The sequence below is a fragment of the Mirounga leonina genome, unplaced genomic scaffold (assembly GCF_011800145.1).
Source record: "Mirounga leonina isolate KUSES-001 unplaced genomic scaffold, KU_Mleo_1.0 Mir_168, whole genome shotgun sequence".
Classification (NCBI taxonomy): Eukaryota; Metazoa; Chordata; class Mammalia; order Carnivora; family Phocidae; genus Mirounga; species Mirounga leonina.
This window is the reverse complement of record NW_023270426.1, coordinates 74,580,925-74,596,066: the sequence shown is the minus strand read 5'-3', so window position 1 is coordinate 74,596,066 and position 15,142 is coordinate 74,580,925. Positions and strand designations below refer to the sequence as shown.

The window sequence follows — 15,142 nt, the reverse complement described above, 5'->3', positions numbered from 1 at the left end:
CCACTGGGGTGCCTGGTTGGCTCAGTCGGTAGAGCAAGCAACTCTTGATCTTGGGGTTGTGATTTTGAGCCCCCCACTGGGTGTAGAGATTACTTAAAAAAAAAAAAAAAACCTTAAAAAAAATAAAGGCCAGGGGCGCCTGGGTGGCTCAGTTGGTTAAGCGACTGCCTTCGGCTCAGGTCATGATCCTGGAATCCCGGGATCGAGTCCCGCATCGGGCTCCCTGCTCGGCAGGGGGTCTGCTTCTCCCTCTGCCCTCTTCCCTCTCGTGCTCTCTGTCTCTCATTCTCTCTCTCTCAAATAAATAAATAAAATCTTAAAAAAAAAAATAAAGGCCAGGTAGACATATAGTACTAATTTATATTTAATATCTTATATGTTAAAATAATTTATATTCTATTTTTTCTGATTTCTAAGAAAATGTCTTTTTTTTCTTAAATTTTTCTCAAAATGTACGAAAATTTTAGGTTAAAATAAAAGAATAAAGTTTAAAAAGCCCTCTCCCATGTTTTTTTCCCTGCATTAGTACTTTTCTTCTGTGACTACAAGAATAAAAATATTGATGTAGAACTTTGGAAAATAAGATAAGCATAAAGAAAATTAAAATCACATTTATATAATCCCAGTACAAAGATGTGGTTAACATTTTATCTCTCAGTTTTTTCTCTCTGCATATATGCTTAATAGAATCATATATCTACTCGTAATAATTGTATATTCTGCTTTTTCAATTATGTTGTGTTTTCCTCCTTCATTAAATGTTTTAAAAAATATGATCTTTCCTGGCCACATAGCACTTTATCAAAAATATACAGCATCATTCAACCATTGTAATGTATTAGGGAGGTTTCAGTTTTTCATTACTATAGATAGTGCTGCAGTAAGTATTCTGGTCCACAAATCTGTCTGCTTCTCTGCTTAGCCTGTTGCCTAGAGGTACCCAGAAGTGTTTTTCCTGTGTTTAAAATGTGTAAACATCCTTAAGACTTTTACACTGTAGTTTAAATAAATATAAATGAAATCATCTAGCATAGTACCTGGCGGACAGGCACTCAAATACTGACTTTTTTTTAAACAATAGAAATTCAGCATTTTATTTGTTGTTTCATCCTCAGTGATGATGGTTTTTCCAGTACCTGCCTTTCCTGTAATGTTTCAAAAGTAAACTCTACACCTGAAGTGGGGCTCAAACTCACGACCCTAAAATCAGAAGTCGCATGCTCTACCTACTAAGCTAGCCAGGTGCCCCTCTTGGGTTTCTTTTATTCATTCATTTACTCCATTCATTCATGCATTCATTCATGTACTCAGTAAATGTTTATTGAGCACCTACTATCTGTCAGGCCCTGTGCTACTGGTACATGTTAACTTGGACTTGGGGAAAGCATTATGAAAATACTTGAAAACGTCCTTGATCCCTACCTGGAGAAATGAATCTGTTCTTGACCTTGTACAGCATGAGCTCTCCCCTTTCTGAGCTTCTAATTTAAAAAATGAAGTGATTTATACAATATGCTTTCTTTTCTCTGCCAGAATGGACAAAGAAAATGCCTTCTTTGCATTCATGTTACTTAGCATGGCTGCTTTTGTGAAGGTTAAGTGTGCGTACCAAGTGGACTGGGTCAAGGGTGGGTGACGGACTCACCATCTTACTTCCAATTATTGTGGAAACCTTATTAAATGAGGTGGGATTTTATAAGCTGTTTGAAATGTAAGAAAGAACATTTAGTGAGCTATGAATGTATTTGTCTGACATGATGAAAAATGTATAACCTAATTTTAGGTTTTGTTTTTTGATGATAGGTTTTCTTGTTTAAAGAATGTTAACGTGAATATGTAAGAAATGTTCTATATTCATACATTAGATGTTTGTACTTTTTTTTTAACAAGTGATTATTGTCTTTCATTTATGATTAAAACACAGATTGTTAGGGCTTTATACCTTGGTTAGATTTTATTCATCCTGGGAAGCATTTTCTCCTGTTAAAATATTAAAGCTTAATCTGAAATATTTTCACAAACACAAGTGACTTTTTGAAGGTTGTGCTCTTGCTTCTGTGCATTTTCTTTTTGCATATTACACATTAGCCTCCCAGAGCAGGGGGGTGTTCTTTGTTGCTATAGAATATTAAACATTTAAATGAAATCCACTTATATATTCATGAGCTAAAACACCTTTGTAGAAACCTTCCTTATAATTACAGATAAAAAACTTCGCTATTCTACTTATTACCCAACACCATGTATATTTAAAAGCATTACAAAGCCTAATTTTGGGTGTATATACTTTGTTATGCCTTACAAAGCCTTTAACAATAGGAATGTGCTGTCATATCTAAGTGCTTAGAGTAAAATAATTTGTCAAGTTCAAACATTAATAATAGAATCAATGTACCCTAACAAAATTATTTGGGTTATTTCCTTTTATTACCTGTTACTTAAAATATATTGCAAAATACAGGTGAACCTGTCGTGTACTTGTTAAACTTGTTACTGATATTTTACCAACCAGAAGTCTCATTTAACTTGTGTTCTCCACCCCACCCCCCCACCCCCGCCATACGTAACTTCAACCTGGTGAACATGTAGAGAGTAGAACAGTTTATGAATTGTTATTTCCATTTACAATGACTTGGTGGTGGCCGGTGGGACATATTACAACAGAGATTTTCATTAAGTGCTAATCTATTTCTATCAAGTATAATGATAAGAGTAAAAATTAACTTAGTACAATAATGTTCCAGCTTCATGGAATTGGGGAAAGGAAATGTATACACTGAGTAGTGGCTATTGTTTTTTGAGCACTTTGCATGGTAGGTGCTTAGCACATTGATTCTCTTGGAATGCTCACAAGAATTCCATTAGGTTCATATCTTATTTTCACACTTTTTAGATCATAAATAACTTCCTTAAAATGACACAGCTAGGAAGAGGTGGAGGTGGATTGCAACCTAGGCAGTCTGAGTTCAGTGATTTCTTAGACAGCCATATAATCTGATGTTTCTATTTGAGATAAATAAAAAGTTTAATATCACTGATTTGAAATTAATACAGTAACTGCATTTAAGGGATGCCTGGTTGGCTCAGTCAGTTAAGTGTCTGCCTTTAGCTCAGGTCATGTTCCCAGGGTCCTGGGATCAAGTCCCGCATTGGGCTCCCTGCTCAGCAGAGAGCCTGCTTCTCCCTCTGCCTGCTGCTCCCCCTGCTTGTGCGCGCTCTCTCTCTCTGACAAAATCTTTTAAAAAATTGTGTTTAAGGGGCGCCTGGGTGGCTCAGTCATTAAGCGTCTGCCTTCAGCTCAGGTCATGGTCCCAGGGTCCTGGGCTCGAGCCCCACATTGGGCTCCCTGTTGGGCGGGAAGCCTGCTTCTCCCACTCCCCCTGCTTGTGTTCCCTCTCTCGCTGTGTCTCTCTCTGTCAAATAAATATCTTTAAAAAAAAAAATTGTGTTTAAAATGCTTTCATTCCATATTATGACCAGCCACTTAAGAAACGGTACGACAGTGGGCATAAAAGATTCAGGAGAAACATGAGGACAAGGAAAGGCAAGACCCAGAGAAAGGAGTTGAGTTGAGGTGAAATGACAGATGGAAAGGGGAGAGGAAAACAAATGGCTTTCAGAGAAAGAGGGATTCTGGCAGAGGTTGGGGAAGGAAGCAGAGGATGCCTAGTTACATAGGTAAAGAAAGAACCAGAGAAAGTTTGGAAATCTAAGTAAAATTACTTTTATTATGGCTGGCTTTTCCCTTTGTGAATTTTAGCACGCTTTTTGAAATACTAACTAGCTTTTCTGCTCTTCAGAATTCTTCCACTCTTCTTTGTGTGTTAGCCCTCTGGGACTTAATTTCATTTCACCCTTTATGATGAAACTTCATTCAAGGTTAGATGATTCAGAATTCAAGTTATATGTATTACTTCTATTTTTTCCTATTTTCTTACATAACACGATACACATACGCATAATGAAATTTTCGTAAGTGATCTGTCTGATGGATTTAATTTAGTCTTCAATCATACTCTTGTGAATTTCTCTTTTATGCTCTTTGAAATGAATCCTCAAACTAACCATATCTGTTAATTTAAAGGATTTATTTAGAAATGAAATAAAGTTTGACAGAATGGAAAGACTTTACTTTCAGAGAACGGAAACTTTTTTTGGTGATAGGACCAAAGAATTAATTGTATGTGTATGAAACAACTACTTTGTTTTCAATTATGTGTACTTATTACTTAATTGATCCCAGATTTAGTGCTTAAATAGATTCTTTGGTTTTATTTTGAGTATATTATTGATTTTGTTGTAATGAAAAGAGTATGGGGCTCATATGTAACCTTGGGCAAATTACTTTAACTTATCTACTTCTTCATTAGTAAAATAGAAACCATACCTGCCCATTTATCTCACTGAGTGAGTGTACAAATGTGTATGTGTACTAGAAAATACTTTATAAATATTATTGCTAAATACATCTATGATTGTTACATTAGTAGATTGCTTTTAGATTCACCCTTCCATTAATTAAAGGATGAGCAGATGCAGAATAGACTAATTCTTCTGTTTCATTTAGATTATCCAAATATTGAATTTCAATAAACTAAAGCATTATTAGTCAAAGAAACTTGGTCAGCAAATTACAAGGAAGTGGTTAAGTTATACCCAGCCTATCATAGATCTTTTTAATAGGGACAAATATCTGTGCCATTAGTTCTGGACCAATGCCTTTCCCTTTCACAATACTTTTAATGCATAATTTATAAATCTCTTTTTATCAACCAATCTGACTTTTCCAAACCCAGACTAACATTAAGCAAGATAGAATGAGCAAAAATCAGGGAAGGTCAAATAAGCCATCAAATGATCAGATTCTCATTGGACGCTAATGGAATTTTAGACTTTTAGAAAATGATTAGTTATGAATTTCAATGCCCTTGTTGACAAAGGGTCAGTTTTTATAAAATTATGGTAAAATCTTAATGAGATTTTTAAAGCACTGTGTTGGATTATTATCTCCATAAAAACTATACATGGTTCATATTAAGTCTTACATGAACATTTTTGCTGAAATGATAATGACATCATGGCTATGATCTTTAAAAGAGCCTTATCTTTTAGAGATATACTAAAATATTTGCTGATAAATGTGATGTTTTATAAGTGGATGGGGTTATTGATGAAACAAGGTTGGCCATGAATTAGCAATTATTGAAACTAAATGATTGGCAAATGGAGGTTTATTTTACTAGTTTGTCTTCTATTGTATATTTTTGAAATATTTTTTAATAAAAAGCTAAAAGAGGAGAGGTGGGTAGGGGGGTGGGTGAAATAGATGAAGGGATTAAGAGAATTAAGAGGTACAAACTTCCAGTTATTATAGTAATAATATTGTTATAATGTGGTAGGTGACAGGACTACATTTATCATGGTGAGTATTGGATATATAGAATTGTTGAATCACTATGTTGTACACTTGAAACTGATATAACATTGTATGTCAACTATACTTCAATAATAAAAAAGCTAAAAATTAAATTTCAGTGCTTTGTGCTTCTGATTTAATGAAATAATTATATCATGCTAATTTAAAGTCAGAGTTGTATTAGCAAATATGAGGTCTTGAATAATCCTTGTTTTTCTTGTGATATATAAAATCAGTATTTATTATATCTCTCTACTGAAAAGATATCAGGCATCTAATTAAGACTTAGCTTCAGATGTTTGGAGGAAATCTTATTTGTAATAATTAAGTGTAATTTTTAGTCATATTTTTGGTTCCTTTCCATGTGAACTACGTAAGAATGCCATATATAGAATGTAATAACTCAGTGACTGTATTAATATAGTGATCACATTTGCATCAAATGTTAAACATTTGTCCTCCTCACTAAATTGTTTATAAACTCCATGAAGGCAGTCTGTATGTCTTAACTGTTGTGTGGTACAGTGTATGTGGCATATAGCATGGGCCCAGTAAATATTGTTGTCTGATCATGTTTTAAAAGAAAATGATGTTTAAATAATCTGCCTTTAGATTTCTTTTAAAAATCTATTAAAGGTATGAAATTTTTATTAAATGAAGAGCACCGTGGTGAAGGTCTTAACTGAAATGACTTATAAAGCAAATCTATACTAAGTGTTTTGTCTCCATAATTATTTCCTGTTATGTGACAATTGCCATTTTTTTGGTGTTTTTTTGCAATATTGTTTCACAGAAGGCTTTCTAGTCCACTAATTGTGAAAGATATACAGAAAAGCAAAGGAAGATGAAAATGAAAATGAAAGATCTTTTGTAGATCTTCAAGATTTGATGAACAAATGGAGAAATTTTTATTGTGTTCCATTTTTAAAGATCCTATACGTATAATGTGTATTTACTGGGTATTTAAATAAAAGTTACTCCATTTGGGATTTTCACCATCGCAGTACTTGACATACTCACTGTCAGTTGTCAGGTGTGGGTGCTCACTGATTCTGGTGTGTGGCTGTGCCTCACCAAGGCGACATGGACTCTGCTGTGGCCACAGCCTTCTGACCAGCTTCTTTGAAGCCAAACTATCCATTTGGCTGGTCCTGTGTATACCTGCTGGACTTTGCTGTACAACTTTCCCTTCATCACCCTTCTCTTAGAGCCTTTAATGAATGGCTCCATTAGTCATGGGCCTGCAGTATGTTTTAGCTCTACATTTCTTATATTACCAATAAAACAGATTCCTTCATTATTAAGTCAAAACCATTCTGCCTGGCTTTCAGCCCTTCATAATCTGGTTACGTCTTCAACCTTGGTTTTCAGATCTAGTCAGAAGGCCTTGGGAAACTGAACTGAATTAAACTGGGATGCAATGTACAGACTGAAATATTCCCAGGAATCTCTCTGGTAGTTGTGGGAGCCAGACCTGTTCCTATACAGCCTTTAGCTTCTGCTCTTAGAGGCAGGGACTGTGCCTTATCTTCATACTGTATTAGTACTTAACATGAGGTGACCTGCCCTCCTCTCATGCTCTCTCTCTCAAATAAATAAATAAAATCTTTAAAAAAAAAAAAAGGGGATTTAAGAAACTGAGCAACTCTGAATGAAATAAGCCCTTCATTAAATACTGTATAAACATGACTTTTTTATTTTTAAAGATAGTGCTGATTTAGTAGACTGGGGTAGTCATTTACTATTGGGGTCACTTCTCTTCTGCTTTCTTAAACCCATAATCCATTCAAATGGTTACTCCCAAATGGTTCCTCAAACAACCAAACTCTATTCCACCTGGCTCCTGCCTGGCATCCATATGGCTTTTCTTGTCTGGTGAATCTTACTAAACTGGAACACATGGAAATGTTTTGCCCTTCGGTTATAATGCTCAGTTAGAACCCCACCTAAGCAGATTGCTTTATGCTGGCTCTGTTTTGCATTCAGAAGATGAGGGCACCCCACAGGCCCACTGACCACTTTGGCTGTAAGAGATGAAAAAAATAATCAAAGGTTAACATTCCTCCTGAAAAATTCCCTAGGAAGTAGACTCGTGATGCCCTTGATCCCTGTTGCTCTTTTTCCCTGAGTTAGAGAGAAAGCCTTGAATGGGTTCTGAGGTCTTGAGTGGGATTTACCAGGGATGCCGCTAATTTCCCCACTGTAGTTTTCCTGTCCACTCCAGATTTTCTTTGAAAATCCCATCCTTAGCTTCATGAAGCCATTTGTCTCATTCTTTGATGCTTGGAACAAATAAGATAAACAATTCACATTTTCTTGGCATTAGAAGGATTTGTTGTTTTTCAGTACTGAACCAACAAGCCATTAACGTGCATCAAAACAGTACTTCAGGTATTCATTAGTTTTTATTTTTGGGGCTTCTGTGGTATGCCAGGTCCTGTGCCCAGCACTGGGGGTAGAGTAGTAAATGGGATAGGTGGGGAGACCAAATATGAATTTAAGAAACAAAACAAATGATCGTAGTGGAAAAAAAAGAGAGAGGCAAACCAAGAAACAGACTCTTAACTACAGAGAATAAACCAATGATTACCAGAGGGGAGGTGGGTGGGAAGATGGGTTAAATAGGGAATGCGGAATAAGGAGAGCACTTGTGATGAGCACCAGGTGATGTATGGAAGTGTTCAGTCACTAAACTGTACACCTGAAACTCTTATTACACTGTATGTTAACTAACTGGATTTTAAATAAAAACTTAAAAAAGACCCCCAAAATAGGACTGTTTCTGGATTGATTCTGTAAGAATCATTAAGAAAACTTATTAAAAGTATGTATCTCTAGGTCCTGGATTACTAGGTTTGGGTGAAATATTTTTTTAAGTTTTTTGAGCAAGGTCAAGAAATAGTTTTATATTAGTACACTCATGTACATTCTATAATGCCAGCAGTATAGCCATGTCCAAAGGGTGCTCTACCTTTTTAGAATTAGTACTACAAATTCCTTTCATTCCCAGGTATCTGATGAAGACAGATCTCTCCCACATTCCAAGGAAACATTTAAGTGTTAAAATAAGAATAAAATTGCATCTCTTCATTGAGAATCCTGAAATTTATGTAAAAGCTTCTCCCATCCTTACTTTTTTTTTTTTTTATTCTAATCCTTTCTAGATGAGGGCGTTTTCTTGGATTATCAGTTTCTACTTCTGTGGCTTTGTAATTCACTACTATTAATCCTGCTTCTTTAACAGTTCTGAATTAGATTACTCCAACCCTCTCCTATGCGTCCCTCTTTTGGGAGTGTTCTCAGAATATACAAGACTATCACAGTGGTGGCATCACACCTCTCCTACCTGCAGAGATGAAAAAAGTAATCAAGGGTAGCCCTTCTCTTCACCCTTCACCCTAGCACTTCACCCATTGTGCCTTGATCCCTGCCACTCTACTTCTTTGGGGCTGAAGGGAAGACCTTGAATTTGCTCTTGCATTTGAGTGAGATTAGCACCATGAAATGAATCACAACCTAGTTTGTATAAGGTAAAGAACATGTGTTTTAAAACCTAAAAGACTGAAGTTTAAGCCCCACCTTTTTTTGCCACCTTGTAGTTGTGTAATTTTGGGGAAGCCCGTCTCTAATAGGCTTATGTTAGTTACCTATGAAATGGAAGTAAGGGTACCTCTTACAGTTGTAATGAAGATTCCAGATGATGCAGAGAGAGGACTTAGCTTGGCATAGGGTAAGGCCTTGATAAAGTAGGCATTTTTATTTTCTAGCTGTTTTATCACCTACTCCTCTTCAACTCTGGCTGCGAGGACCCCAAATCTTTACTGAGTATGAGCTGTGTGCAGAGACTGAATACACAGTCCAAAATCACATTTATAAACAGCTACTTTCCAAGCAAAATTAGTGACCCTGTACTGCTCATCTTCTGCTCTTTCTCTTCCAGTCAAGAGTTTTTTAGTCATATATGGCCATCTCCACCACAGTGACTATTACATTTCTCCCCTATATCAGAATTTTTATTTTTTATTTATTTTTTATTTTTTTATTTTTTTATTTATTTGAGAGAGAGAGAATGAGAGAGAGAGCACATGAGAGGGGGGAGGGTCAGAGGGAGAAGCAGACTCCCTGCCGAGCAGGGAGCCCGATGCGGGACTCGATCCCGGGACTACAGGATCATGACCTGAGCCGAAGGCAGTCGCTTAACCAACTGAGCCACCCAGGCACCCTATATCAGAATTTTTTAGGCCTATTATTTCTACCTCCTGGAGATGTTTCTCTCTTGTCCCCATGTTAGATCTCACAAGAAAGATATCTGATGAGTGCAGCTCCCAAGAGTTTATAAGAAACAGCATCCTCTTCCTTTTTCCCTTTGCTCCCTGAATTACTGGTTTTCATTTGCTTCTAGGTTAGCCAGTGGAGAAGGCCCCCTTAAGATTCACAAACCGAAGCTCTACTAGAATCTTTGTGCATGTTTGTATTATTTAGGCTTTTCATGGTTCTCTCAACTCTGAAGACACAACCGACATTCCTTACCACCAATGCTTTTCTCATCGTAACACTAAATGCACCTGCATCCTCTTTATGCAGGAGTAAAAGTGTAGCTTTTAGAATACCAATTTAGGGATATGGTCCTTCTCTACCTCTGCCATGTGAGGAGATAACACTATTGAATCTGAGTTCATCTTCCTCTTTCTCTCCATCATAGCTTTGACTAAAAGATCAAAATTTGCTTTGCAAGCTGATCTCATTCTCCCCTTCTTTTATGATGTTTCTTTCCAAAACCTGAGCTACATTTCTGTTTGCCTACCAGTTCCTGTCTGCTGCCTGGTTTTCCCAGTCTTTGAGTATATATGATCCTTCAAGGCCAACCATTCCAGGTTGGAGTCTAGTTTTGTTTTGTTTTGTTTGTTTTGGGTTTTTTTTTTTCCCCCTAAGCAGGCTCCATGCCCAGTGTGGAGCGCAACATGGGGCTCGAATTCACGACTGTGAGACTGAACAGACTGAGCCACCCAGGCATCCCCCAAGTTGGAGCTTTTTAGCATTCTTCCATAGTATATGGTTTTTTAAACAAATGGTGATAGGACAATTGGATGTTTGTATGCAGAAAAATGAACACTTTGCACTATTGACACAAATTAACTCCTAGAGCACCGTAGACCTAAATGTTAGAGCTAAGATCACCATTAAGAAAATGAAAAGACAAGGCACAGAATGGAAAAAAATATTTATGAAACAAATATCTGATAAAGGACTTTGTATCCAGAGTATATAAAGAGCTCTTACAACTTAATAAGACAACCCAGTTTTTAAAATGTGTAAAAAATGAAACTTACATGACTCAGAAATTCTTCTAGATATTTATCCAAGAGAAATGAAAATGTATGTCCATACAAAGTATTGTATGTGGATGATCACAGCAGCATTCTTTACCAAAGCCCAAACTGGAGACAATCCAAATATTTATCGTCTGGTGAACAGATAAAAGGTATTGTCACTATATAACGGAATTCTGCTCAGCAACAAAATGAGCCAACAACTGATACATGTAGCAGCAAGGATGAACCTCCAAAACATTATGCTAGTGAAAGAAGCTAGAAACAAAAGACTGCTTATGGTATAATTATTTTTATATGGAATTTCTAGAAAAAGCAAAAGTACAGTGATGGAAAGCAGGTCACTGGTTCCCTGGAGTGGGAGCTGTGTTTGACTGCATATGGGCAAAAGGATAAAGAGAATTTTGGGGGTGGTGCAATGGAAGCACTCTAAAACTGGATTGTGGTGATGGTTGCACAGCTGTATAAGTTAATAAAACTCAATGAATTATGCCTTCAAATGAGTGAATTTTATAGTATATAAATTATAACTCAATCAAGCTGTTTAAAAAATTGTCCATAGCACTTGGGTTATGAGATAGCTACCCAGTTTTTGCTTCTTCTGTCCCCAAGAAGATGACATAATCCCTTGTCCCTTCAGCAGTATTTCTCAAGCTTCTGGTGCATAAGAATCACCTGAGGGGGTGCCTGGCTGGCTCAGTCCATAAAGCATGAGACTCTTGATCTTAGCGTTGTGTGTTTGAGCCCCATATTGGGTATAGAGCTTACTTATAAATAAATAGATTGGAAAAAAAAATCATCTGGGGATCTTATTAAAATGCAGATTAGGATTCAGTAGGTCTGTGGTGGGGTCTGAGATTTTGCATTTTTAACAAGTTCCAAGTGATGCCAATGCTGTTGGTTTGAGGACTGCACTTTGAATGAAAGGCCTTGGAACTTGTTTATAACCCAGGCTGCATGCACATTAGACTGTCTTGGGGAGCTTTTCGAATAAAATTGATGCAGCTCTCTGCCAGAAATTAAATTGGGAAGCTCTTCAGGTGATTCTGATGTGCAGTCAGGCTGAGAACCGTAACAAAATGGGATTCTTTTTACCATAGTGGATCAATAATAAACTTCTACCTATGTCTCCCTCACTCTCATCCCACAGTTTAGCCCATAACCTAGAGCCCCCAAATTATGATCAGAATCTCTTGGAATAAGTAGGTGAGTAAGCTAGCACACTTTGACTACACTTTTTTTTGAATTATTTTCTTACACATGGCAACCCCTTAGTCCTGGCTAAGAATTAGAATACAGAAGAAAGGAGAACATGCAATGATTATGATGATAATAGCTAAAATGCATTGAGCAATTACAATGTACCTTGCACTGTTCAAAACATTTTACATGCATTATCTACCCTCATATTTTATCCTGTGAGCTAGGTACTAGTATCTTCTCTGTTGTATAGAAGGAACAAAGTATAGAGATGAAATGACTTGCTTAAAATCACACAGCTAATAAGTGGCCCACCTGGGATTTGAAAAGAGGCAGTCAAGCTGCACGGTCTCAGAGAAGCTGACACTCACCAGTACCTGCCTCTTGTTTTTGCCAGACGTTTAGCCTCCAATTTCTAACTGATTTTCTATCCTTGGGAATGGAACCAGACCCCACCCAAATCTTCAAGGCCCTTTTATTAGTCTTCTAAAACACACCCAAGCCTACTAGTGTTTCTGTACCCCAAGGACTTACTCGGTCTTGCTTGACTTATGTTGATGCTGGAGGCTCCTCTGAGCTCTCTTATTTTGATTGCTTGAGCTGAACGAGAGAGACCCGCAAACCAAATTTTTAATACCCTTTTTTCTTCTCTGTGAAAGATTTAACACCTTGTATCTGAGCTTTCTTGTGTCCTAAATCCTTATCTGAGTTCCTCTTCCTTCCTTGACGACAGATGCAGGAAAGGCTAGATGTTAGAGTGAGACTGGGCAGGGTATTTAACAAACTGACCACATGTATTTAACCTCTGTTAGCCCCCACCCCCTTTTTAATAAATAGAAATTGGTTTCCATTGGGGTTTCAGGTGATTTTAGTGCCTGCAATATTCTTTGTTAACATAATGTTTTTAGAAAGCTGAGTGTCAGGAAAGCCCATTTTTAATTTATCAATGGCACCCTTAGTCTTAATATGCTAAAGCATACTTTACTTTTGAGCAGAATTAATCTTTTATCAGATGTACCATGGATGCTGTTGGTTTCATTATTTTAGGAAAATGTTCTTGTGATTGTTTTAGAATTAATGCTACCCACATACCTTTATTTTCCAATATCTATTCAGAATAGATAAGGAAGATACAAAGAGTCACCCATAATAAAGCTAATGCAAAGGAGATTTGTCTCTGCTGTTTGAAAAACTAACAAAGGTGTTTAACTTGTTGATTTCATCTTGACTGCGAGGAAAGTGAATCTGAAATTAAGCCTGTGGTAGAGAATATTTGGACCTTCTTTTACAAATTACCGCTTTGTGGAACAGTGAAGAAAATTTTAGCACAATTACAAGAGGATAATTTTATACATTGAAATTTTCCAGAGGTTGGGGGGAGACAAAAAAGCAGTTTCACTCTGCCCTTTGTTTAAAGCAGGGTCAGGTAGAAATGTCAAAAGCTGTCAAGGTAACTTCTTTGCAACACTTTTCACATGCCTACGAGTCACTCAAGAGCTTTTTAAAAATACAGATTCTTTGGCCTCACCCTTTTTGGTTCTGAAGTTTTAATAAACTCCTCAGGGGATTCTAATATGTATTACATTAGTCAGGGTTCTCTCGAGAAACAGAATCTGTATGAGGGTGTGTGTGTTTCTATAAAGAGATTATTGTAAGGAATTGGCTCACACGTTTATGGAAGCCAAGAAGTTCCAAAATCTGAGGCTGCAAATCTGGAGACACAGGAAAGCTGATGATAGAGTTCTGATCGGAGTCTAAAGGCCTAAGAACCAGTAGAGCCAACAGTGTAAGTTCCAGTCCAAGTCTGAGTCTGAAGGTAGGAGACTGCTGTCTCAGCTTGAAGATAGCCAGGTAGAGAGAGAAAGAGCAAGAGAGAGAGAGAGGGAGTGAGCAAATTCTCCTTTACTCAACTTTTTTGTTCCATTCAGACCTCAAATGGATTGGATGAGGCCCACTCACATTGGGGAGAACAGAATGCTTTACTCAGTTTACCATTTCAAATGGTAATCTCATCAGAAATATCCTCACAGTCACACCCAAGAATACTGTTTAATCAAATATTTGGGCACCCCATGATATAGTCAAGTTGACACATAGAATTAATCACCACACTACCCAAATTAAAAGAATCTGAAGCCGTGAGGGGCAAAATTGGATTTCCTTGGAAGAAACACTTGAAAGGAGAAACCTTATAAAGAGAACTTTGTTGCATTTTAGGAACCAATTAGATAATTTGCATTATAAAAAATGTTCAGACTTGGCAAATCCTTAGAGGCAGAAAGTTGCCAGGGGTTGAAGGCAAGGGGTGGAGTAGGCGAGTGACTGCTAATGGACATGGGGTTTCTTTGGGAGTGATGAGCATGTTCTGGAATTAGATATTGGTGATGTTCGCACAACCTTGTGGATATGCTAAAAACCACCGAACTGTACCCTTTGAAAGGGTGAATTTTATAGTATGAGAATTATATGTCAGTAGAAAATTTATATGTTGAGAGAGATTGGATAGGAAGAAGTTATGGTAGAGATGTTGACATCTTTGAAATACTGAATGGAGCACTGGGTGTTATACGCAAACAATGAATCATGGATCCCTACATCAAAAACTAATGATGTAATGTATGGTGATTAACATAACAGAATAATAATAAAAAAAATGTTTTCTATGAAGACGTAAAAAAAAATGGGGTGATAGAGAAAAGGGGATGTGAGATGAAGGGAGACTATTTTTTAACTGCAGGAGATGGGTCCCTGGCTGGCTCAGTAACAAGAGCATGAGACTTGTGATCTTGGGGTTGTGAGTTTGAGCCCCACGTTGGGTGTAGAGATTAAATAAATAAACAAAAAAACTCAGAGGAGATATTGCTGCATGTTTGTAGACAGATTCAAATGCTCCGATGGAAAGGGAAATATTAATGATGCAAGATAGGGCAGAGGGAATTTGCAGGACCAAATCCTTAAACTGACTGGAATAGCACCTTGAATAACGTTCTTCACGTCCTTTCCCTAGGTGACAGACCAGTCGGTGAAAGCATTTGCTGAGCACTGTCCTGAACTTCAGTACGTTGGCTTCATGGGTTGTTCAGTTACTTCTAAAGGAGTCATTCACCTCACCAAGGTAGGTGCCGTGGCTCCATCTCAGCGTTTCTCTTCTTCCTTCCTTCCTTCCTTCCTTCCTTCCTTCCTTCCTTCCTTCCTT

General features: G+C 37.2%; 1 protein-coding gene across 4 annotated transcripts in view; it reads left to right on the top strand.

Moving 5' to 3' along the window:
* The window catches only part of FBXL17 (F-box and leucine rich repeat protein 17), a 514,999-nt gene that overhangs the window by 151,675 nt on the left and 348,182 nt on the right, over positions 1–15,142 (top strand). For all 4 annotated transcript variants that reach the window (XR_004681048.1, XM_035015017.1, XM_035015016.1 and 1 more), the window contains one exon: positions 14,954–15,061. Coding sequence is in view for 3 of the 4 variants with exons in the window: in XM_035015017.1 (XP_034870908.1) it covers positions 14,954–15,061 (108 nt within the window). In the remaining variant the exon portion in view is untranslated. The remainder of the gene's footprint in view (positions 1–14,953; positions 15,062–15,142) is intronic.